The sequence below is a fragment of the Zonotrichia albicollis genome, chromosome 3 (genome assembly GCF_047830755.1).
Source record: "Zonotrichia albicollis isolate bZonAlb1 chromosome 3, bZonAlb1.hap1, whole genome shotgun sequence".
Lineage (NCBI taxonomy): Eukaryota > Metazoa > Chordata > Aves > Passeriformes > Passerellidae > Zonotrichia > Zonotrichia albicollis.
Window position 1 is genome coordinate 94,202,502 of NC_133821.1, and position 26,932 is coordinate 94,229,433.

At 36.5% G+C, this 26,932-nt stretch overlaps 1 protein-coding gene across 1 annotated transcript in view; it reads right to left on the reverse strand.

The window, feature by feature from the left end:
* Positions 1 to 13,963: 13,963 nt before the first annotated feature.
* Positions 13,964 to 26,932, reverse strand: part of TPO (thyroid peroxidase) — a 37,858-nt gene continuing 24,889 nt past the window's right edge. The window contains exons 8-13 of the mRNA XM_026793603.2: positions 24,927 to 25,185; positions 24,229 to 24,399; positions 23,284 to 23,521; positions 19,461 to 19,669; positions 18,025 to 18,195; positions 13,964 to 14,852 (exon numbers count right to left, since the gene is read on the reverse strand). Coding sequence (XP_026649404.2) covers positions 14,692 to 14,852; positions 18,025 to 18,195; positions 19,461 to 19,669; positions 23,284 to 23,521; positions 24,229 to 24,399; positions 24,927 to 25,185 — 1,209 coding nt within the window. The 3' untranslated portion in view covers positions 13,964 to 14,691. The remainder of the gene's footprint in view (positions 14,853 to 18,024; positions 18,196 to 19,460; positions 19,670 to 23,283; positions 23,522 to 24,228; positions 24,400 to 24,926; positions 25,186 to 26,932) is intronic.

Consider the following 26,932-nt stretch of genomic DNA (forward strand, 5'->3'; position numbering starts at 1 on the left):
ATCTTCTTTCAAATGAGCGTTTGATGTGAAAAATCACATATTCTACTGGTGCCTGAAAATCAAGAGAGAAGCTCAGAAAGGAGAAGTAACTAAAATAGACAAAACAAGGCTTTCGACACATCCTCATAGGTAAACTCAGGAAGGGTGAACCGGGTGAATGGACAGTGAGGTGAATTGACCCATTTTGTAATTCTATGCAAGTTTTATTAGAGTGCAGTGGGATTGTGTTTAAAATTAACTCAACCAACAGCTATAAAAATGACCTCGCTTTTCTGAAAATGTAGTCAAATTAATAAAAAAAAGTAAAAAAATTCATGGACATTTTTGCATATAGCCGTGCACATGAGAAATCTAAAAACTCACCTTCAAACTTGCATAAAAAGCTAGCTGTAATCAAGACAAAGTGTGTTAACCATGAGTCATGTGTAGAGATCATTGAGGATATAAATACCAGCAAAAAATATGAAATATTGCCATACATTGGTATAAATGTAATTAATTTACTCTGCATTTCTCAAACTATTAATAAGTATTTCTTATAGGTTAATAATTTTGTTTTTTGGACAAACATTACCAAACTGCAGAATCTCTAAAGATTCTAAATTGCTAGTATGTAAAAGTGGCAATTGGGATGAATTGAGAGCAAGGAAGTTATATTGCAAGTGCATATGTTACTGGCTGAGAATGAAGCATTTATTGCTTTATTGAAGTTAAAACATCTGACTTTGAGAGAGTATCTCAGTTTGTGGGGGTGTTTGGTTGATTGGGTTTTATATTTATTTTATTTTATTTTATTTTTGCTAAAGATTTGTCTGGCATCAGAGAATAATAGAGCTGTTTGGCTTTGTTCACAAAGAAGCTAAGGGCACATCTTGGATTTTCCAGAGCAAATGTAGTACTGTTCTTTATTTACTTCACTGGAAGCACTGGAATAGCCCACATATGAAATTTTAACATACTCTGTCTTATGATATTATCATTATGATCATGATAAAGGATACTAAAACTCTAAAATGTTTAAAATAAGAAGAAATTATGCAAACTCTTTGCTAAAAGAGGTTCAAAAGTGTCTGGATGCTGAATGCTCCCAAAATAGTGAATTTATTTCTGAATTTTTCCATTGTCTTTTAAGACATTTTAAGGTTTTTACATGGTAGGTAGATTATGATGATCCTAAAGACAGGGAAAAGAGTACTTAAATTTTGTATCTAAAGATTCGCCTGAATTCCGAACACATGTATAAATTTTTTTGCTGATTTGATCCCAAGTATCTAATTTTGGAGAGCCGAGGCTGATTAATGGCTGCAATAACAAAATTGTTTTATGACTCACAGCTCAGAAGATAATTTTCATTCTCTTCAGCCTCATCAGACAATGGTGGTGCTTGGTGCTAACTTGCTGTGTGCGTGCAGAGTGTTGCACAGTGCTTGGGATGATAAAGCCTCCTTTGTACTGGGACACTCCTGCTTGCAGGTGTGCAGCCTGCCTTCCCCCAGCACTGGTGGGGTGCTCATCACCTGAGCCACTTGGAAGGATCTCCCTGGGCCTGGATTTTCCTCTCCATGATCTGTTCTCGTGGCCTTGCTCCTGCTCAGTTGGTAACGTGGCTGTGGTGGGCTCTCAAAGGAAGCAGTTGGGCCAGGCAGGAGAAATACTCAATCTGACTTATTTGCACCTCTTTTGGGTCTTCAGGGTAAATTGGAGAAACAATAATATGCTTAATACTGAGTGTAGCAGTGAGGATGCAGCAGCAGCCCCAGTCAACACATCAGAGATAAGATCACATAGCCAGGAGCCATCAACAAGGGTTCAAACATAAAGCTTGTGTCTCTACTGCAAGAGTGCTATGGGGAAACCCTGCTGCACTGGAGAGGAGCCTTGGGGTGGCTGCTTACCTGGGAACCTCCAGCACTTCTCCTCCTGCTGGCACTGAGGAGAGTTTTCTCTTTCTTTCTCTCTCTGTCTTTTACATTGTGATTTTATTTTTTTCTCAAAGTAACTTTTACTGTTACACAATGTATGCCATGAACTATGAGCTCCACTTGCAATTTTTGTGCACCTTTCTCAGCATTCAGTCTGTAACAATAGCTCTTTCTGCAACTTGCTGATAGATTCCTGCACCCAGTCATCTTTTCTTACCTTGGGTTTTAAAAAAACATTTTCTGCATGCCAAAGTCCATGCCCCTTACCTTTTTCAGAGCACAGTTGTCATCTGTCTTTTCATGGGTATGCTAAAACCCACAATGTCCAAAAACAGCTAAATCCAATCTCATACAGATTCACGAGCTCCCTGCTTAATTTAGTATTCAGCTCAGAGAACAGTCTGCAAGCAGGTTTGTACCCCAATTTGCATACAGTGTTCTGTTGATATCCCTAGTCTCCAAGGCTTATTTGTAATCCTTCTTTCTGTGGTACCTCATGTGGAAGGAAAGAACAATTCACTTGGGTCGTCAAGTTCCTGGGTGAGAAATTTTTTTTTTATTAGCATGTTAGAGGTTGCCTCTGGCAGTGATTCAAATATTCAAATATTCTAGTTATTTATATTAAAAAAACCCCCAATAATTTGCTCAAAACTAATGAATAAATCATTGGTAAAACATGTAAGAAAATCCCAGTGCATTTGCAGGACTCTATATAGACACTCTGCTGTCAACTCTATCTGTTTTCTATACTGTTACCCTGGATTTGGAAACAGGAGAATTCTATGTTTATATGCCCACACTTCTGTTAAGGAATTTAGGTAAATATCTTCCCTGTAGATAAACTTTGATCACATGTAGGATTTCATTTTAGAATTAATTTTTTATGATGCTTTCATTTTGGGGACATTAGACCTTACTGGCTGGATTGGCCGGTATGGTGGTTTGAGATGACTTCATTGTCATGGCATTGTTTTTCAGCTTCTCTTTACAAACTAGATTAATTCTAACTATTGAATATGTTCAACAGACCTGATGAGCTAACAAAATATGTTCTGTTTTAAACAAAAAAAGGAAACATGTTGAACTACTCCCACAGCCGATAAGGTGAGCAATTCAGCATGAATCGAAACATATCTTCTGGGTCATTTCAGGTAAAGCCTAAAGAAATTATTGAGCAAAATTTGGAAATAAAAGAAATATATTATTTAAATCAGCTTTCAAACATTAAAAGAAACAGGAAAATTACACAGAGTAACTGGAGTATTTCTGTGAAACTTCTGAGGGCTGAATGTCAATGCTGGTGGCTGTCTGGATAGTTCAGGTTTCAGCCTTAGCTCTTGAAAAGAGTTTCTGACTCTTTTATATCAGTTAAGTGGGGCAGAGGAGATGCTTTCATAATACTTTTCAAAAATCCTTGAAATTTCTCTGTTTTTCATCTCACTCCAATTAATTGGCAAGTATTTTGCCAAATAGCGTGTGTACAGACAGGCAAACATCCACTGTTTGTGTGGACTGTGCACTGGCAAGGAAACAGATCAGTTTTAACACTTTGCAATCATTCTTCTTTTCAGAGTGATTTACTGTAAAACAAGTAACAAACCCCCCTAAATGGTTTACCATATGGCAAACAGCTTTCCTTGTTATGGACATTTAAGCAGTTCAGAAAGGATCCTTAAGGCAAAATGAATCCTCAGCAGCAATTTGGGGAAAGAGAAAGAGAGAAAGAGAGAAAGAGAGAGAGAGAGAAAGAAAGAAAGAAAGAAAGAAAGAAAGAAAGAAAGAAAGAAAGAAAGAAAGAGAAAGAAAAAGAAAGAAAGAAAGAAAAAGAAAGAAAGAAAGAAAGAAAGAAAGAAAGAAAGAAAGAAAGAAAGAAAGAAAGAAAGAAAGAAAGAAAGAAAGAAAGAAAGAAAGAAAGAAAGGAAGGAAAGAAGGAAAGAAAGAAAAAGAAAGAAAGAAAGAAAGAAAGAAAGAAAGAAAGAAAGAAAGAAAGAAAGAAAGAAAGAAAGGAAGGAAAGAAGGAAAGAAAGAAAAAGAAAGAAAGAAAGAAAGAAAGAAAGAAAGAAAGGAAGGAAGGAAAGAAGGAAAGAAAGAAAAAGAAAGAAAGAAAGAAAGAAAGAAAGAAAGAAAGAAAGAAAGAAAGAAAGAAAGAAAGAAAGAAAGAAAGAAAGAAAGAAAGAAAGGAAGGAAAGAAGGAAAGAAAGAAAAAGAAAGAAAGAAAGAAAGAAAGAAAGAAAGAAAGAAAGAAAGAAAGAAAGAAAGAAAGGAAGGAAAGAAAGAGAGAGAGAAGGAAAGAAAGGAAAGAAGGAAAGAAAGAAAGAAAGAGAGAATGAAGGAAGGAAAGAAAGAAAAGAAAGAAAGAAGAAAAGAAGGAGAGAAGAGAAGAGAAAGAAAGAAAAAGAAAGAAAGAAAAAGAAAGAAAGAAAGAAAGAAAGGAAAGAAAGAAGGAAAGAAAGAAAGAAAGAGGGAGAGAATGAAGGAAGGAAAGAAAGAAAAGAAAGAAAAGAAAAGAAGGAGAGAAGAGAAGAGAAGAGAAAGAAAGAAAAAGAAAGAAAAAGAAAGAAAGAAAGAAGGAAAGAAAGAAAGAAAGAAAGAAAGAAGGAAAGAGAAAGAAAGAGGGAGAGAATGAAGGAAGGAAAGAAAGAAAAAGAAAGAAAGAAGAAAAGAAGGAGAGAAGAGAAGAGAAAGAAAAAGAAAGAAAGAAAGAAAGAAAGAAAGAAAGAAAGAAAGAAAGAAAGAAAGAAAGAAAGAAAGAGAAAGAAAGTAAAGAAAGAAATCAAAAGAAAGAAAAAAGAAAATAAGGAAGGAAGGAAGGAAGGAAAACTGAAAAGAAAAAAGGCGAATTTAAATCCTGTTCACCTGCAGTCACAGAATAGTCATTCAGTACAAAATAAGTTCTTGGCAGTGGTGTTTCTCTCCATGCTTTGTGAATTTAAGGCAGGGATTCAACACAATATAATCAGAGAATGCTGATAAGCAAATGTTAATTCATCATTGATACAATTCTCCTGAAGTAGGTTGGCTATTATGAACAGGGATCATAGAAATGGGTCAAACATGCAAATTAGATTAGTACAGGAATTACTACATTGATTCTTTTCTCTCACCTAACGGAGATGCAGTCTGCACTTCCTGCAGGACCACCACAACATTTTTTTTGATAAAGAGTCCACTTATCACAGTTTTTTCTGCAAAGGGAGGGCAATTAAACAAAGCTTAACAGGCTTATCAAGCTTATGGGAAAAAAAAAAAGATGCTTAAAAATGTTACATAAGCAATTCATCTCATATAGTAATAAAACCAGGAATAAATTTATATACAAAATCAAGACCTCCTTATACTGCTAACTGGATATCAGTCCACCATGGTGCAACTCTTAACAGAGTTAAGCCTGGTCTTCTGGGGTGAGTTGCATGTAGCTGTAGAGTCCCTGTGAAATCTTGTTTTCTCCAACCTGTAATGGGATGAGGGTCTATTTGCAAAAGAAAAGACAGATCTTGGGTGCAGAAATGCATTTTCCTTCAGCCAGGAACTGAGGTTTCAGCACTGCCTGGGCTTAGCTGCCTGATTGCTGTACTTGATCTAGCTGTTGGAGTCTTATGTCCTTCTATAAATATTTGTAAATATTGTCTGATGAAAATGAACCAAGATTTTCTGTTGAAATGATCAATAGTAAATGTAGTTTCACTTTGGAATAAGCATGGAAAATTCCAGGCTGTAGTTTGTGTAAAATCCTGTCTTGTATGAAAGACAAATTAGGAGAGCAATCTTTATTAAAAAAATTAGTTACCTGTAAATGCCTAGCGGTTTCCAATACATCAGTGTAAAAGCAAGGGGTTTTTGTTTGTTGAACTGTATTGAAGGAATGCTGCAGACAGCATACTCAGGAGAAAGAGGGCAGAGAAGTGAAACAAAGACAATGGATTCAGGACAGGAAAGCGGAAGTAAATCCAGGCTTGTAGTTAGCAGTACCTTACTGTCACAATACTCTTCCTGTTTTAACAATACTACTTAAGATTTTACTTAAGATTTTGGTGCTATGTAAAAAATGGAGTTTCTTCAGAAACCAGAAATCTCTTATATATATATGTCTAAATTTTTATTCTTTTTCTCATATATCTCTGAATAGCATCATCATGAATAGTAGGCTAGAATTGGGATGAGTGCAAGAATTTAGGAATATAGTTCAGTCATGGTGGATATGAGGGTAGATCTGATATTATTGGACCCAGGAAAGCAGTTTGGGTCTCAAAAACAGTGAAAAGAGTCAGATGCCCACATGTTTAATAATATTACATATATAGGCTAACTGGATAGCATAGAAGGATTATATTTCACATATTTAATAAATATCCAGCTTCCTCATCACAAATTCTTAGTGAAAGTTTAAGTATGTCTCAGCCATACTTTTCAAAGTATTAAGTTTGTTGCTGCTCCTAAATTTTCAGTGTACTGAAAATCTAATTCTGCTCTGCCATTAAAACAAAAGAATTTGTGTTGGTGTTGCTTCCTTTGCTAAAAAAAATTTTTAAAAATCTCATTCATAGCTTTTACAGTAAGGAAAGATTGCTGTAATTGTTTAGAAGTATAGTGAGTAAGTTCAGATTGGGCTAGCAGTCTCCTCCTAAGTGTTTCTAGAGCCTGCAGAAAATAGATCTTGTAGACATATAATTATTAATTATTAATTTTTAAAACAAATTTTAGTCTTGTCTATCAGTTTTCTGTAGTGACAAATTAATTAAATAAAAATAAATGAAAGGGTGGGGTGGGTTGACCGGTCAGGGAGAGCCTTGAAGGAGCCCTGACTAAGAAGGAGCAACATGCAGAAGAAGGAGTTTGTGCTGTGAAGCCATAAGAAAACATCGAGAGAAGGTATGGGACTCTAGAGATCTAATAACAACAGTATGGGACTCTAGAAATCTAATAGCAACATGGGACTCTACAAATATGAATATAACAGCCTCCAGCCCCCTTCATGCCCTGGCAGAGTTCCTTAAGCTTAATGTAGATATCTGTGTGTTCTATGTCTACATTTGTTGTGCTGTAAGCTTATGGAGCATTAACTTCATCCTCAGTAGAAAATTGAAGTCAGAAGAGTCTCAGAGGAGCTGTACCCCAAAAGAGTCCATTTCCCTCAGAACCCCACAAAGGGACCTACTTTAGCTACAGTTAGAAATCTAAAATCAAGTAGTGTAAATCCCATTCTCCAGCTTCATCTGGCATATGGAATAACAACATATAGTAGAGTGTATCATGACATGCAACGTAATGTTACCAGAATTCAATGCATCTTTATTAAGCAAATCAATAGAGCAGAATCACAGAAAGAGCTGTCTATGACTTTACCCACTGAAATCTCAAAGCTTAGATCCATATAGGTATACACACATATATGGAAGTGTTGGTTCTAGTAATTTAATACAGAAATGGAAGAAGAACAGATGTTGCACCTTCCATGGAAAACATCAGAACACTTTTTACAAGCATGAGTGACTTCACATGTCATCATTTTCCTCATTGATTTTAAACCAAATTACTTATGATTTTGGTTTTATGCAGTGTGCCCTCAACTGTGAGAAATCAACAGCCATGTCTGCTGTAGGAAGATTTCTAAAGTTTCTGTGGAAAAAGAGACATCTGAGTCACTTAAATTCCTTCTTCCTATTGTTGTCAGGTTTATTCCACTGAAGATATTTATTTGAGTTTATGTTTAGCATAAGGTGAATTGTCACCAGAGTTTGCAATAATCCAAGAAAAAGTTTAAAAATACCACAAACATAAGAGGATCACAATGAGCTCACTTAAATACTTCCAAGTTACTCTACCTTAACTAAACAGACAGGTTCCTTTTATTTTGAAAGTGTAATACACACCAGACAGAAGCGAGATATCACCAGCTCAGAAAGAGGTCAAAGAAAACAGTACTGCTTCACCTGGGAACAGCCCAAAGGAATAAATTCTGTCCCATGGAAGAAATGGTAGAATTCTACAGTATGAGGACTTCCTCTACCTGAAATATCATCATTCAATGAGTTTATTTTAATAAATGTCACAGGAATATAATGGGAAAGTTAATTCAGAAACAGTTAAAATGGGTCAGAGCTAATTATGAATAGCATAATTCCAAAACATACAGGAATTATTTAAATTCCTTCTGGTAAATCTGTCATTGTCACATATTTCTTATATTTAAGTTAAAATAAAGAGTCATGTTTGACTTTGTTGGGTACAAGTAAACAGCAGTTTTTCAGAAATGTAGTCAGCATGGTCTTTGTAGCCAGCAACAGCTTGACTATTGTGCCACCAACTCTACTTTCAAAGCTCACAAATTTTTGGGGTGGTCAAAAGTCTACCTACTTGGTATTCAGAGACCATTTGCAGCAGCTCAGAGTCCCTAGTATAAGTTTTGACATGGCAGAGTTAAAATCTAAGGATATTGCGGGGTAGGTAAGGTAGAGGTATTCGGGCTGCAAAATCACCCAAAGAAGTTGAGAACTTTGTATTTTTCCTAAAATTAATAATAAAAGACAGAAAAATGCTGCAAATTTTCTCACAGACTGGAAAAGGGTAAAAGAGAAAAAAGTCACAGATGATGATGTATTTTTTTTGTCAAAGAAGTCAGCGTATCTTAAATGCTTTTCCAGCTGACATCTTGGTTACTTGCCATCATAGTGAAAAATGTCCAAAAATCCCTGAAGCTTTGTGGAATAAACTTTGATCCATAGTTCTAAGTCTTTCCATTCACACAAAGGATCATGGGATTTTAATGACCCAAATGAGTCACTACCATTGATTTATAGCTCATCTAGTGGGGCCCTAAACTCAGCCTGTGCTTGTTTACCTTTACTATTAATTGGCTGTACAGAAAGTTGTACGAATCATTATTCTATATTTTAGGAGCTCAAAAAGGAAAAGGAATACAAGAGTCTTATTTCATTAATGTCAAAAATTATCAAAGATCTGGAACTGGGCACTTATAATATGTAGTGCTCAGACAAGCTGAATGACAGATAGCTACTGGGAAAAAATAACTGAGAAAACTGCAGTTAATTTTGAACATTGGCTGAAGTGTCTCTTGGTACCTTTATGGCACTAATCTGATATTAACATTTCCTATGTTCTTCAAAAGATACTGTTCATCCTTTCCCTTGTGGTCAAATCTCATTCTGCAATCAAATTGGCGAAATAACAATTAACTAAAATTAATATAGAAACCTCAAGAAACCATGAATGGAAATAAAGGATAAGCACTCCACAGTTTTATGATATAAAGCCAGAGAAAGAGCAACCAAGTCATGTGTATGGTGAGCAGGTGAGTGAAACACCCAAAGGGACAATGGGAAGAGCATGATAATTCTGATTCAGGGTGGTTTGCCTACCCCTTTCCAAGCATTGTGCAGGCACTTGGACATGGCTCTACAATGACACAGAGCCTAAAATCACAGCTCTGAGGCTTTACCCTGGAACACAGAGAGCAAACACCCCCTGGGGAAATGATCAGTACACAAACCTCTGCCTTTCCACTGGCTTTTCATCCTGAGTTTAGCCCTGTGGTTGGGACAAGGCTGTCAGCCTTGTGGTTGTGTTTCTCTTGAAGTGTTTGCCTCTGAGTTAAGCCTGGGCTAACAGGTTGGCTGGAGGTTTGCTGTCTTTACTGTGTGCAGGAATTGGGGATCCAGCATGAGGCCCATTACAGCAAATATATTCTGCTGTGTCAAGCGCCACAGTATCTTTTGCGTTTTTCACTTTGTGTTTATGAGGAAAACATGATAAAGTACAAATTGGCACGCGGTGATAGAGCAACAAAACTTTCCTGGAGGGTGGAATTTGCCTCTGCAGTGATGGGCACGCCATGCATCTCCAGCTGCCATCTGTATCCTTGCAAAATTGGTTTCCTGTTTTGGGAGTGGGCAGGCGGCCATCAGCTCGGCAGATGTGTGTGCTTCCGATGCCACATAGAGCCATCCAAAGTAAAAATGACCTTCCAGACTGGGAGGTCTGATTGCCATTTTTTTCTTGAATTCTAATGTCCAAAGGGTGTAATCATGTGACTGATAGACTTCTGAAGAGAGGTACACCAACCTCATTTGCAGGCTGTGAGTCAGAATCAAGAAATAGTAAAATGAGAATGTTAATTCCTTCTTCATTTTTCACCAAAAGCCGTACAGATTTAAAAACTGATTACACTAGTAACTTAGCTTTTTAATTGTCAATGCTTTTAACTAACTATAAATGTAAAAACTTTTCTTATATATCCTGAAAGGCACAATGGTATTGCCAAGCGCACTCACAGAAATAATAGAGTTTTTATATTTTTCATTGAAACAATCTAATTAAAGGGCATATGTCAGAAAATAATATCATAGCTGCTAAAAAATGCTGCTAAAACTTATCTCTTATTCTGTTTTAATTCAAGTACTTAGTTTGGCTTTTACACATCATTAGTGGAATAAAACTGTGTTTTGAGTTTAGTACATATTTAATTTGAAGTGCTGAACTATTTTGCTTCAGTCTATTCTCTTTACCCACCCCTGAATATGCTTCACTATTTATCTCACTTTCTCAGTTAAGTCTTTACAGCAATATCCATTCACTGGTAAATACAAAATTGAGCACACAAAAAGATCAATTTTGTAAGCACGTGGGTAGCACAGAATATAAAGTTCCTGTTGTAAATTTTTCCCCAAATGAGCCATATTTTTCCTGTAGTCTTGATAAAAGTTTCAAAAGTCTTGTTTTCTGCCATCTCAAACCAGCTGGCTTTCTCAGCCCTGCAGGGTGCAGTGCTGAGTGTACCAACTGACTTTGCAGACTAAAGCACCTGCTGTGATGAGTCACTTCTACAACATTCTGCAGCACAGCAAAGAAAGTTGATCCAATATTATAATTCCATCAAAGTTTAAGGAAGGGTCATTTTCAGGATTTATGTTCCTTTGACATGGCAGTAAAAACATGCAAAAAGTTAAGAATATTTATCCAAAGGTTACAATCTGTCACTGTCATATAACTCAAAACAAGAACTAAAGCTAATTTAAATTAGAAGCCAATATTTTGGGTTGCATGACTATGAGGAATCTTGAGAGTAAACTATTTTGTGCAGAGGTAAAATAATTTTGGATCAAAAGTGACGATATTTAAATTGTGACAGTATTTTTAATGTAATTAGAATATGCATAGATCAAAATTGAGAATTTTAAGGGTTTTGTTGGGATTTTTGTTTGTTTAATTTGGGGTTTGCTTGATTTGGTTTTTTTTACTTATAGAAGTATCACAAACCATGTGCCAGAGTGGTAAGGGATGAGCAACTTTGATTTGAGACCATTCAACAAATTCACTTCCTGAATAAAGTTATCCTATACAAGTTTCCATCTGAGTCAAAGACATTATCCAAACTTAGAAAAAAAAGCCTTGAGGCTACTGATCAATTCCATCAATAAAAGCAGGATTGAAGGTTATATAGATTTTTACTATTGAATAGTTAGCATTACTAGAGCGCTTCAAAATTTATAAGAGCTTTTTAGTTTTGAAGACTGAATGCTCATAATAACGTGAAGTGCTCTCATAATTTTAAATCACTCTATACTGCAGATTCCCAAATTCTTATTACTGCTCAGTTTCAGCTGCTCATCTATTATCACCAATATGTTGGTTTAGAAAAGTGTTGCACTGCCTTTTTTTCACCAAGTCTCAAAACCTCACTCTAATCATAGGATGAAATTAGCTAGGCCTTATGAATGATGTCCTTAAAAATGCAAAAACAATAGACCAATAAAAGAAGCCACTCAATGACCTTGATAGAAACTTATTGTCTGAAATAAAAACACAAATGTCTTGTTTCATGAAAAATTTTCATATTTTTAATATGGAAATTAAACAAACTGGAATACACTTAGCTGTAACATTCTCCTTTCCCTTGTTAATACAAATATTTTTGCAAGCAATCTACTATCAAGTAGCTCATTGACTCTTTTCTCAATTCAAAAAATATGAGAAATGACAGTGAAAGATGTACACTAGTATGTTAAGAGCCAGTTTACAGAGAAACCATACAAAACACTGCTAAAACCTGTTTTCTCTTTACCTAAATGTAGAATCAAAGATTCATTGAGGTTGGAAGGGACCTTTTGAGGTCAACTAGTCAAATTTTCCTGTTTGAGCAGGATCAGCAGGTTGCCCAGGGGCCTCTACAGATGAGATAAATGGGCTGACAGGCACCTCACAGTTCAACAGGGAAAATACAAACTCCTGCATCTGGGGAGGAACAACCCCAGGCCCCAGTCCACAGCAGCGAATGACTTGCCGGAAAATGGCTTGGCAGAAAAGGACCTGTGGGGCCTGGTGGCACCAAGCTGAAGGTGAGCCAGCGATGCACCCTTCCTGCAAAGGTGGATGGTAGTTGTAGCAGGCACAAGGATTGAAAAGGCCCTGTGGAGAGCAGAGGCCTAAATATAGGAAATACTAAGTCATGGCAAGCCCCTGTCTTCTGCCTTTCGAACCCCTGCTTATCTCTCTGTAAGCCCATAGGTCACTTCCCCTTAACCCCTGCTACTGGACAATTTCTGATCCCCCTATACCCTATATAATGGGCTGTTTTAGCCTGGTTCTGTAGAAGAGCTGTCGCTGGGACCCTTCTCACAACACAGAATAAAGACATCGGTGCGGGAGATGATGGTATCCTAGGATGCGTTGAGGAAAGTATTGCCAGCAGATCAAGACACGTGGGCCTTCCCCTCTGCTCTGGATAAAACATCATCTAGAGTTGGGTGGGTGCAGCAGAGACATTGACTGGAAAGAGCCCTGAAAAGGGGCACAAAGACAATTGGAGTCTAAATTATCTCTCCTATGAGAAGAGGCTGAGAGCTCTGGAACAGCTTAGCCTTGCAATGAGAAGATTCAGGGGGGAGCTTATCAATTTGTATAAACATCTGAAGGAAAGGTGCAAAGAGGACAGAGCTGTGCTCTTTCTAGTGGTACCCAGTGACAGGACAAGAGTCAATGGGCACAAACTGGTGTACAGTGGGTGTCATCAGGAAACTGGCACTGGGAGGCTAAGTGAACACTGGTATTTTTTGCTCAGAAATGTTGTGGAGTCTCCACATGGAGAGAGTTGAATGCTGTCTAGACATGGTCCTGGGCAACTGGCTTTAGGTGATCTTGCTTGAACAGAAGAATTGGGCAAGATGAACTCCAGGAGTGCCTTCCAACTTTAACCATTCTGTGATTCTATTTTTAAGCACTAGATCCCACAGAGCACCTTTTCTTCTTGTCTCCTTGATCTGCTTCTGTCAGAAAGCTGTCAGTACCCTCCAAAAATCTTCTAGATTGCATGTGCCCTGCTGTGCTGTCCTTACAACTGTGGGTAAAATTCCTCATGAGGGCCAGGGTCTGTGGACACAAAGATTCTTTCAGTTGTTTGAAGAAAGACCCATCTATTTCTTCCTGATCAGGAAGTCCATAGCACATACACACTGCAACAGCAGCCATATGCCAATGCAGTGTCCTTATGTTATCTTTGTTGCACTCAACACCAGTGAATTAAATTAAATTCTTTAAATAAAGAAATTAATGTAAAGAATTAAATTGATCACTTTAAATTAATCTGAAAGCAGATTTTTGTCTCTGAATTTAGAGGAATAAAAAAATGTAACCATGGTTGATTGGATAAAGGAATAAATAATAAAGTTAAGAAACACCTAAAAAAAAAGTGGGTTTTTTTCTATTTTCTGATTCAAATGGAACTCTGAATGGCTACCACTATAACTTTTTAGTCTAGTCTCATAAAAATTAGACCCTGAAGATTTGCATTTGCATTTTCTACAGCAAGAGAGAGGTAGGTCCATACTGGCAACCTCCTGTTGGGGAAGCTTTTCTACTGGAGTGTCTTCTGGGCTAGTGCTGTTGTACTTCATTCCTGGGCCTTTGATGAAGTCACGTGGCCTTGCTTAAGATGTCATTTTTAAGAATGTGATCTCCCTGGTTGGATTGCTCATGTGACCCTGAAACGCAGCTGAAAAATTGACTGGATATACCTCATGTAATTGAAGAGATGTTTGTTTGCAACTAAGTTTTTTGTTTTTTTTTTTTTCTTTAGAGCAATTAATAATAAGGGACAGTGTAGTCCCACGTCATAACCAAGGAGTTGCTGAAACAGGAAGAAAGTAATTTGCTACCAGTGAGATTCAGTGTGCTTATGATTGTGTGGCGTACAGCACTCAATCTGCAAGAACTGAGTGGTTTAAACATTGTGTGCTTCCCTTGGGCGCTCAGATAAAGCAAATACCCATCCACTTGAGTTTGAATTGTAGGTTTCATGGAGGTTTCCCCAGAGCAGGTATTGCTCAGCTTTAGAGGGCAACTGCACTCATATTCCTCCTAAACTTCTACCATACAGCTTCCATGCATGCTGAAAAGTAGAAGACCCCAAGAAAATGTGTTATTTCTGCTAGCTCTGAAAGGATTGACAGTTTTGAAATGTGTCAAGTAGAACTTAGTTAATATTTAAATGCTGAATTTAGATACTGACTAGGAGAAACTGAGACAAATTTGATTCCCTCCTCATATGCACTGTCAGGAAATACTTAGTGGTTCATATGAAATAGGAATGGAAATGAAAATCTTATTTATGTATCAGAATTATTTATTCAACACCTTCATTTACAGAATCTGTATCTTTACATGGGTGTGTAGAGATTTTTCACATATGTTAACAGCTCTTCAATAAAATGTAATCTGATGGATTTTTACAGCATTGTAAAGTGGAACAAAGAACATTTTAATGGGCAGTAGGTTCACAGCCATTACCAATGCATGTTCTTCCATCTTCTGCCAGCTTGTAGGGATCAGTGTGGAGACATTTGTAGCTGCCTTTAGTGTTAATGCATATAGCAGAAGGATGGCATGGTGGATTAATTTCATTTTCACATTCATTGATGTCTGCAAAATAAGTACACACTGATCAATAACAATTGCAAATTACAAAGGGATTACTAATTTCTCATAAATACTTTTTACAAGGATTCATAAATGAAAGGCATTGTACATTTTCAATGAGACAGATGATAAAAATCTGTATTGTTACTGTTTGAAGGACAAAATACAGGGTTGTTGTTGCTTTGTTTTGATTGTTTGTTTGTTTTAAAGCTGGAGATGATGAAAAAAAAATGTTGCTTTCATAATCCCCCAAAAGCCACAAATGGAAATTGGATGAATTTTCCAAAATGCAAACCCTAAACTTGAGAGCTCTTCTAGCATGTGTTCATGTCCTAAGATTTGACTTTATTCTCTGTAAATGTTTTCATCCTGTGCTCTATAGACATAATGAAAATAATAATGCAGACACAGTTCTGTACATGTCCACGCATGATTTTGAGAAGTCAAATTTTCAGGTTAGCTTTGGTTACAAAATTTATAACCACAATTTGTAATATCACTGCAAGGATGGTTGTTTCAAGATGCTATATAAATTCTGTAAAATGACAATATCCTAGCAGAATGTTGAGCAGATAAACAATTATCCACTGGAAAATGTGCATACTGTTCATGTGTTTATACATACACATACTGTTCTTGAGGCCTTTCAAGATCTTTCACTCTCACTTTCTGGTTATGTGATGAAATGGTAAACATCAGTTGCATATTTTTGCAACTTTCTTCTTTCTATGTAATATTTACTTGCATGAATTATTTTAGTTGACTAAAAGTAGGTGTCCACTGTTATTTTAGGTACTTTCCAATTGGTTCTGTATATCTGACACCTTGTTTAATGTCTCTGACAAGTGGACCTGTGAAACATTGCAAAGCCATATGTGAACAAGTAGTCAAGTCTTCAGTGTCTTCTCTTTTTGGTTTTATTCCTTTCCTTCTCTATCACAATATTTGATCTACTACTTCAATGCAACTAGTTATTTTCAATCAGTATTAGAAATTGACCTGTATTTACTGACTTAGTTTATCATTGTCACTGAGACCACTTTCCATCATCGGAAATAGGATCAGCCTGATTCTCTCAAATTTTAGTACAAAAAAGTAGCTGTGCATAAAGATAGTTGTCAACTAAGATGGTCAAAAGACTAACATGGAGGAAAAATCTAAAACTTCAGAACCCTTAAGAAACCATAACTTTCATAACACTTCTTTGAAGCAGGAAAAGAATCTGTTGTTCAAGATGAAGATTTCTGTGTATTAGTCACTTCAAAACTAAATTTTGAGTCAATGTTCACTGCCTTAATCATCATCCAGGAAAGAAAACCTGCACCTTTGCCTGCATTGTAATTCAAATGTGCCAATTCCACTTCTGCAGATCCGTAGTCATGCTCTCTGCTAAGTAACTAACACTTCTTCATCACTAAATAATCCATGTCAGATCTGACCAGTCTACCCTGCTAATCAGAGAGCAGTAGTTTACTAAATCAAAATAGTCATCTATCAGGAGTATGACATCACTTAATATAAAGGAAGGTGGCATATTCTAGCACTAAATGACTTCCTGAATCAATAGAAATGATTTCAGTCAAAGCCCAAGTTAGTAAGCGGGAATTAACAGCTCTCAGAATCCTATGCTTTTGCCAGCAAGCCACTCTGTCTTTTCCAGAGCAGCATATAATTTTGAAACCATCTGCAGAAATGCTAAGCTCTATCCTCCTCATTATATTGCTTGATTTATCCCTAATTTGCTGAATATTTAAAAGAATGGGAACATATTGCACAGGCATGCGTGGAACAAAGTGCTTTCTACTGTAAAACTCAAGTAGCATCTGCATAAGTGGGTTTTGATGGTTTTTCCTTTAATAAAGGCATTGCTTTTTTAATATATGCAGCAGCTTGTTTTCCTATAGCAGATATACAGTCTTTTGTTTACATTACTGAACATATTAAAAGAAACTAGGACAAGGAATGATTCACTCATTTAACTTATTTATTCCATTCACTGCCAGAACATTAATCTATTGAAAAGGTTTTATTATAATTCATTTAACAGCTTTATTTCTTTATATAGTATTTATGTGGGAGGAATTCAGTGGATAAATAGGGTGTGAATAAAGGAAAGAGCTGCAAATTTCATTTGATTTTTTCCATACCAGGTATGCAATTAGAATGAAGAGCTTTCTATTCCGCTATCACAGAAATACCGATAAGTAGATTTTATTGTGGATGAGCTGCAGCACTTGCACTCAAATTATTTTACCACCATCCATAATATATTCTGAAATATAGCCTTTTTGGGTTTAGTTTTCTCTCATGTTCTTATAAAGCAGAGGAATGTGAATGTGCACATACACATACATATATACATATATATGTACAAACAGCCCTATTATAAAAGCACACATTTGAAATGTGAACAGAGAGAATTCATTCTTCATAACATGAAGAGTGAAAGTCTTGAAATATTTGCCACATTCTCTTTCTAACCTATTCTATTAAACAGTAAAAGGCAAAAAGAAAAGATTAAAGAATTATTAAAATAACAGAAAAGATTTCCTGTGAAAATGTGCCAGAAATATATCCTTTTGCTGAGTTTTTCACCCGCTCTACTTTTGTACCTGCAGAAGTAATTAACTTCTGGCAAATCTTTTCACAGCTATTTGGGAGAGGGAGGTTGGACATAAAGTGATTATTAGTTTCCTTAATTTCATGTATTCACTTCACAGAATGGTTTTTTTCACTATTACTAAAATTATTAGGATGACACATGACCTAGTGGCGCATAGTTCGACTTTTATCTAGAGTATCCATTGAAACAATGCCAGAAAAATGACAACTATCTGTCATGCTCTTATGTTCAAAGTAGGAGGAAGCAATGTATAATTCTGATTTGCTGCCTTTTTCCTCGCTTTCTCCTCCCCCTCCCTCCCACTGGTTGTTAATAGACTTGATTTTTGCTTAATTGGGCAATTTTTAGTGCCATTTTTCTATCATCAACTTGATTGCTGAATCAGGATGGGTAGAAATTGAGATGGAGATTCTGGAGAGAGTTTCACATTTTTGTGCTATTACACCCCAGGATGCTAACTACAAGAAAGCATAGGAGTGAATGCACATCTGATGAGCTATGGTGGACTTTAGATGTTAGAAAACTCATAAATAAATAAATAATAATAGATACCTATACAAACTGGAGCCTCAAAGTTCCATCCTTTGCTTGTGCAGGTTAATTGTTCTTCTCCTTGTAACTGAAATCCATAGTGACATGTATAAGTCACTGTAGATTTTCCAGATTCTGAGCAGTATACAAAATCACCATTTTCCACACTCTTTGGTGTTCCACATAGTTCATCTACAAATAGAAAGTCTGTATTACAGGCTTTTAAAACATTAAACATTTGATATCCCATGTCAAACTATGACATCCCCTTATACTTACAAATGGATGGTATTCTTCATTACTGTTATAAAAATTACCTTCAGTGAAAATTTTCACATGTTTTAAGGTGATCAAGGCTTTCATTGTTCATTTATGGAAAAGAATTTATATGGGATACAACAGGTTTGACTTGTGATCCTCACAAAACTAGCATTGCAACATAAGAAGGACATGGACCTGTTGGATTAAGTCCAGAGTAGGGCAACACAGATCATCAGAGGGCTGGAGCTGGAGGGCTGGAGCACCTTTCCTTTGAAGAGAGAGGCTGAGATAGCTGGGGTTGTTTTTGTTGCAGCCTGGAGAAGAAAAGGCTCCAGGGAGACCTTTTTGCAGTCTCCTAATTTAACCAAGTCTTTTCAGAATGATTGGCACCAAATTTTTACCAGAACCTCTTGCAATAGGACGAGGGGTAACATTTTTAAACTAAAAGAGGGATGATTTAGATTAAATATAAGGAACAAGTTTTTTACAAGAGCATTGTAGCAGGGAATAATGAGCATTGACTCCATGATTGCAGAAGGCTGATCAATCACTTTATTGTTACTGCTACTACACTATTCTATCCTATACTATATTCTACTATATGAAAAACCCATCACCCTTGCCAGACAGCTTTGACCTAATTGGTCAATCAATCAAAACACCATCACCAGAGTCCAATTAAGAAATCACTCTCTGGTAAACAATCTCCATAACACTTTCCACATGTGCACAACAACAGGTGCAGCAAGTAGTGATATTAATTGTTTTCTTTGAGCTTCCCAGGAAAATCCTGGGAGAGAATTATGTCTGTCTCTGTTCAGAGAATATGTCATTGCCACACAAGAGTGCTCAAACACTGGCACAAGTTATCCTGAGAGGTGAATGCCCCATCCCTGGAAACATTTGGATTCAGATTGCACAGGGGTCTAAGAAATTTGATATAGTTGAATATGTCCTTGGTCATTGCAGGTGAGTTGAACCAGATGTCTTATAAAGATCCCTTCCAAGCCAAAATGTTCTATGATTCTATAATCCCACTTCTAAGTGATAGAAATACTAAAGGTCTCACCCAGACCAGTAATTTAAGATCTACCAGAACCAAGATCAGAACTTCAACTGCTCTTTACTGTCCCTCCTCTTCCCTTCTCTCTCCTCCCCTCCCTTCCCCTCCAAAATGATTGGTAACTACAGATTACCTTCCTGATAAAATTCTTGCCAAGCTTCTAAATTCATCCCAGGTATATTGTTACAATGCTTAAAATCCTGTGGAAACTTTCCAAGTTGAAAGGCATCTGCTGGCACTTCAGAAATTCCTGTGTTGTCACAAATCACGCGGGACAGTGAATGTTTTTTGAGTTCCTGCTTTTGAGCTTCTGTGAAAACATCATCATTTTCCCACCAAAATCTGTAAAGAATAATATAAACTTTTTCTGAAAATATCAAATTCAAAGGGCTGGCTATTCTTACTTACACAGTAAGTAAGTACGTTATATAAAAGACTAAAAATAAGAATTACAGTAAAAATAGGTGAATATAGCGATAATAAGAGTAAACACCATGACCATACAGAACCAGTCATAAAAGGGCTAGTGTGAGTCTGATATGCTGGTCAACTCTGGTCTAGTGTTAAAGACAACAGAATTGCTTTTCGTTGATTAAACTGGTCCATAAAAAAAGTTGCAATCCTGAGACAAAAACTTGAGACAGACTTGATTGGACTGGATCCTTACTCCTATGCACACTGATATGTGCTGTTCACTCATAAATTGTTAAAGCATAAATTACAGAAGACTGAGAGGAGTAACCATAATAGATTTCCTCATACTAAAGCTTTTGAATTCTGCTTGCTCTTACTGAATGGTTGCTAGGAAAAGAGGTATTGTTGAATGCTTATCTGGTTAACTAGGACCATTTAATTTGCTAAGAAACCTGTAGATATGCAGATTAGTTATAGTAGAAAAACATAAGATAGTAGTTATGTTTTTGATCATACAAAAAGTAAGCTAAGAGGACTGTCTGGAATAGACAAGACCTGTTTATTTTTGTCAGGAGTGTGGCATCAGAACAGAGGAACCAGTTGGTACTACAAAAGTATATCTATAAAATGGTGACATTATATAAAATAAATATGTATGCATACACATATACATTCAAAGGTTAAAGGAAAGAAAACAATGAGGAGAAAAGGAAAGACAAACATTTGTATATAAAGAAGTGTCATTAATAGCAAAAATACTTCTGGAGAGCTTGATTAAAATCTCTATTAGTAAATTAAATGGTGATAAGCACTGCTACACTGCTTAGTTCCCTTAGTTCCTTGATTTAAAATATCTATTAGTAAATTAAATGGTGATAAGCACTGCTACTTTGCTTAGTGCCAGGCCAGTTAGTATTTTCCCAAATGTTAGGCAGGATTTGGGGTAACATGCCTGAGCATAGTCAGCAGTAGAGTATGGGAGTGATCACACTGAGCTCAGGTTTAACAGAGGACTTATGATCCATAATACAGGGGGCTCACAGCTTAGGCTTCTAGAAAGTCTGTGAGTTTGTGGGTTTTTTTTTCCTGAATAAAACAGAACAGCAATATTGACTGTGGACTCTATGCAAACCAGGCACATGTGCAGCATTTGAAGATTTTTATGAGCTGCCTGTAAAGGTACCATACAAGTGGGAATTCTAATAGTTGTGTTTGTGTTCTGGGGAGGATGAGAACTGCCAGTGTGCCCTAGGGTGGCTTTTCAAGGCAAATTGGATCCTGCTGCCTGGTGGATAAGGTAAGTGCATGTGAAATTTTGGAAAACTGGCTTTATTTATGGGCGAAGCCTAATTTGTTAAAAAACCCATCCCACTTTGCCTACATTGAAGAAGGAGGCAATGTACAGAACCAGGGGTGGAGTGAATGTCCCATACCTCAGCAGCACTGTAGCAAGATATGCAGGAGAGATGGAGGGGCTAAAGGGAAAAAAAGAAAGAAATTCTTCCTATACCTCACCTGCACCCTGTTCCTAAACTACTCAGAGCATCCTGAAACCTCTCTCATGATTCCAAGGCCACTTCCTATAACCAAAGCTATCAAAGACATTTCTCCACTCAGCTCTACATCTGTCACATCCCCTTTCACATACATTAAAACCTGTTCTACTTTCATCACAAAATTCAGTTTTATCTACAGGCCTAAATGAAAAATGATTTTTTAATATGCCAAACAGATAGGTGTTTACTTTAACAAAAATTTTTGTTTATTCCATTCTTTTTGCATCAGGTGATCAAATCCCTATGCAAAGTATGTCAAAACTTCAGAAGTTTTGCCCAAATATTTCAAATACTGAGATTGCAAAAATATTCAGAGGAGGAAGAGGTGGAAGAAGGCTGATGGATCTGAAACAAGTTATTTCAGGTGATGTGGTTAAGACAGCACCTGAGTTTAGTAGATAGAAGAAAACCTTTTATTTTTGTGAGATTACTGAAAAAATGCTTTAGGGCTATCAGAATTCAGAGTTTAGATGACAATTCCAGGTAGTCCTGATTTCTGAACTTAAAGAGTACATTAGAAGAATTCCTTTTAAATCCCTGTATACAGACATGTCAATTGGGGTGTCTAGTGTATGTAGTGTCCCTGGTGCAGTTATAGGTAACACCCAACACTCTACCTGACCAAAAGCTTTTCTATTCTTATTATGCAACAACTATAACATGTTGTTATATACTTCTAAATTCTCTTAGGTGGCTTCTTTGTTATTAATGACAGAATACCATTTCACATTTAAGTTAACTACCACAAACTTTGTGGCAGAAACCTGGGGAATTCTTTCATTATTATAACTCTCTTTTTCTCAATTTGGAGTTAATGTATTAAATTAGGCTTATGTTTATTTAATGCAGGTAGCATTATAAGACACTGAATGTTAAGTAACTGTGTAAGGTACTGAATAATAGAATGGAGGCTGAAAAGACTTCCATAGATACTCCTTCCTCAGATAGGGAAAAGTATGCCTGTACAATTCAGAGGACTTTCAACCATGTTTTTTACACAGATGAGTAGAATGTTTGTTGTCTATATAGTTTCTGCAAATGAAATTTTACCTTTATGATTAGCATTGCTTTTTCTTATGAGCTAATTAATTAACATTTTTTAAAGTTCAGATTTAAATTCTGGCTAGGATGATTATTTCCATAATGGTTATTTTCCGTAACAGTGACTTAGAGGAGCTTAAAGGTCATTGTAAGGACCAGAAGTACTTAAACACCCCTGCTAGCATGGTGTGAGCAGTTTTAAATTAGTTGTCTCATGAGATCCAAAATTACTGCCACAAGTTCATGATAGAAATAAAAAAAGTTTGGTTTTATAATTGCTTCATGAGCAGAAGCAAGATATAAACAGCTTCTTGTGCCCTGTTGTGACCTAAAGCTGCATTCCTCCTGCTTTCCTGGTATGAAGGATCGTACTGGCACAAGATCCTGGTGGCACTTGTGCAGGGTTGGTTGAACTGACATTCTACGCTGTGTCCAATGAGGTAACTCTGGGAACCCTCTGCAGTCCCAATTCACATAAGGCCAAGTATGTGGTGTTTTTATTATCCCCTCTCTGAGGACTGAATTACAGCTTTTTCCTATCCCTTCTGACTTTGCTGCAGTTGCCAAAGAAAAATATTGAGGTTCTTCCAGCCCCTGAGCCCAGTGCAACCCTCAGGGGGAATAAAGCCTGCACAGTCCTACATCCATCCCTGCAGAAGTTACTGGCCCCTGCCACAATTAACTTCTGGTAGCACCTTGCATTTTCAGCAGGAGTGCTCAGCTGGACACCTCAGTACCATAGAAACTAACAAATTCCATGTCATCTGGAATTGAGACCAAATACCAGCCAAAGAAGAATAATCAAAAGCTCACCCGACAAAACTGAGGGAGCTAAGACAAAAATGTGCAAGGGGTAGAGAATGATTTGTTTGAAGCATATTTAAGTGGCTGTAAAATATCCATTGCTACTGCATTTCTACACAATTTGACTCGTAACAAACTCACCGGTCACCATCCCTTAGTGCTTTCATTTGCTTTCCAATTATACATGCAAACAGGGGACCAGTTCTTGCACCTGGAAGAAAGTCTTCCATGAGACCGCCAAGCCAAACATCAATGTTGTTAGGATTATGGTACAATTCCATGATTTTTTCAGTGACATTGGGATCGGTTATTACTGTATCCAGGTCAGTGTGAGTTTCCAGTTTTGGCAAGCCACAGAATTCTCGCCATTCATTGTAACCTGCAAATATGATGTTTGAAGGAAGATTAGATTTGTCTGTTAGACATGATATTTGACATTTAAAAATTTATAAGGACTGGATTTTGACAATCTTGATCATAGTCATAGACAGTTTACTATAAAAAAGGTCTACTATTACTGATTAAATTGATGAGAGAAATTATGGCAGGTTCTGAACTAAGCTCCAGCAGCCTTTCTCTAAGCAGGTTTATCCATGGCCTGATGGGCTATTAACTCCTTGACTGTTAGTTCAATTTTACCCTGGGCTGACTGGAGTAAAAAATGCAAGAAACAGTGGCAAACATGTAGTATTTCTCAAAATGCAGAGTGTGCCTAACTAAGCCATCTATAGCACTCCTGAAGACATCTGTCAACACCTTCTGTGGTTGGTGGAGCTGGTGAGGCTGTGCCTGAATTCACCTGTCCCACAAGCTGGGGACAGCCAGCTGATGGGGAGTGGCTGCTTCAGGCAGAAAGCCCCACTTTTCGGAACTGGTTCCAGCTGGTTTTAATCTGGTTTTAATCTCAAAACTGCCAAATACTTTCCATCAAAGTTAAGAATACTAGCAATGTATATTTTAAAAGAGACTTAAGTGACTTTTCTGATTACAAAAGCTACTATTTAAAAGTTTATGATTACATCCCAAATATAAGCAGTTATACTTCAGTAAGCAGTTGGAAGAAAAACTCAAGAAAAATCAATAGACCTGGGAGTCCATGATCACGGCCACGCTGTAAATTCAATGATGATAAATCAAGCGAACCATTATTGGACAGCACAAACAGTTTTTCTGTTAACTCCTCATTCAACAGTTGATCTTGTACCTGTAGTTTTGCTGGATGTGCTAGAAGACCCCTTAATAAAGGATCCAAGCCTCCTTTAAAAATAAATAAAATGATGCTATTATAGCATATATGTAAACCATTATAATTTTGTTAGCAAATGTGAATACATATATGTTTCCATGTTTTTAAAACATTGTCCACATAGGTTTTTACATTCAGACACATGCAAAAATCTCCTTTAGTTTAAAGAAAAAGTAATAGTGGTATGAAGGAGGAGCTTAATGTTCTTCAGGTATAAAAGAACTTGCCACCTGTTAATAAATTCATACACAAAAAATTCCAGAAATGTCTTCATCATCACTCACCTTTCTATTGCTAATATACCAAACTGGCTTGATCAGGAGAGTAATGTTCTTCCAATTTAGTAAACTATTTAATTGAGAATAATAATTCAAGTTCTTTTTAGTGCTCTGGAACCCAGTCAACAACTTTAAAAAAATTATTTAATTAAATAAATGCTCCAGTTCCTAATTCAGGATAAGTAACTTTGAAAAAAGTTACAGCATTCTGGGGAGAAAAAGACCAAAGAACAACAGAAGCAGTTTAAATAAGACCATACCTTCTTTAATGAGTCTCCAGGGACTAAAGAAAACTTGATGCAAATGAAGATTTGGGAGTTCAGGATCATCTAAATACTGTGCATTCAATCTCCTTACTATTGGTTGGATTGTTGCATGACCAAAACGAAAAGCAGCTGTTGAAAATACATTAGAAACTGTGGGATTCACTGTGGGATCATAACCTGTATAAAGGCCAATATACAGATTAAAAGCATCTGGACCAATGATTTTGGGAATGTAATCTCTTAAAGTAATAATCTGAAAGAAAAGAAAAAGAAACATATTTCAGCTTTTCTATAGATGAATAATAACAAATCCCAGGTGCTAAAAGCTTTTTTTCTTCATTCATCTGTGCCCAAGCATTTGGCATAAGTAAGAGCAGTGTTACCTGGAAAACAATATCAGTCTTATTTTTGCAGCAAGGGGACAAATGACCAGAGAGAATTGGTGGTGCAGCTCAGAGCAGTGCAGCAGTCAGGCCCTATTAGGTCCTACCATAGATGCTAGACCAAAGCCTCCTGAGCAGAGATTATCAGTGCTGCTCTTTTACAAACCACAGGGGTAATCCAGCTCACAGAAGGTGCATTGAGATTAAAAATTTAAGTTATAATGGCCTTAAAAATGGCAATGAAAGCACGAAGGACTATAATACCTTTCAAGAATGCTTTCTAATGTGAACAGATGCTATTTTCAGGCATATGTTTGTGACACAAATCCTTTTTTTTCTATTTGAAATGATGAGGCTTTAAAATATTGGTGCCCAAAATCTCCTTGTAGACATTTTATATTAAACCAATTTATAGACTTCTAATAAATACACTTCAAAAATGAAAAGACTGATAAACACCTTCTGTCAAATGCTTTTATAATGAAATAGTATTATAGTGGCATGGAAAAGCATAGGAGTAATCATGACAAAAGGAAAGAGGGGAAAATATTCTAATGTACCAAATAAAATGAAAATGCATTATAGGTTAAAGATTATGCTGAACTCAATAAAGCAATATGAGATAAATATGAAGCATAATGAACTCAATAAAGTACCTCATAGATTCAATATAATATGCAATAAATATACGGACAAATGTACTTTGAACTTGATATAATGCATATTGAAAAACTAGCTGGCATAAAACAATCTTATAAAAAACTTGTATTTTTATTTTAGGCACAGAGCACAGACAAGCAAACCTTTCCACAATTTGATCACTTTTCTCGGAAAGTAGAGGTTTAGGTTTTCAGGTTAGGTTGTGCAGTGAATAAAATATATAAAAGACAATATGTTAGAATCCCTTTTGCATCTCCTTTAATGCAGCATATGAAACAAATGAAATTATTGCAAGAAACTAGTACTTACACTGTCATTTGAAAAGCTAATCTTTTGCTTTATTCATAAAGGTTTTGCAAGACAGCAGTTCTAATTTTAGATATAGTTTTTACAATCAAAGACCTTATGGAGGAGTAGGTTAGTCATGGATACAAAAATCCTGGTGTTACTAATTTTTTGGCTCATTTTAAGTGAAATCCATAGCTAAGCTGCTCAGAAAGACCGGACTCCCTGAAGGAAAGGGCAACTCAGATTTTACATTTGCTCCAGAGGCAACAGCTTCATTTCTAATTGCCTTGATAGGGAAAGAGGGGTTGCCATTTCAAGACACAAAAATTAAAAGGCTAAGGGTAAAAAGGGGTCTCATGCCTGCCTACTCTCCCCTAGGAGAGGCATCTGTTTGATAGAAACATCCAAAGGCTAAATGAGGCTCCATCAAGTAGAGGTGAGTTTTAGACCATACAGGCTAACGTTGTTACTAATACAGAAGAATAAAATACTGCTTCTGGAATATGCCAAAGAAGCCCATCTGAAATGGCATCTAGCATTTGTGTAGTCTCTGGATGTGGACAAATTTGTCTGTTTGAAGTCAAACAAAGGCTCACTACAGGTTCCTACAACTGACACATATATAAATTTGAAAGAAGATGTTAAGAGCTGACAAGCATCAAAATTATT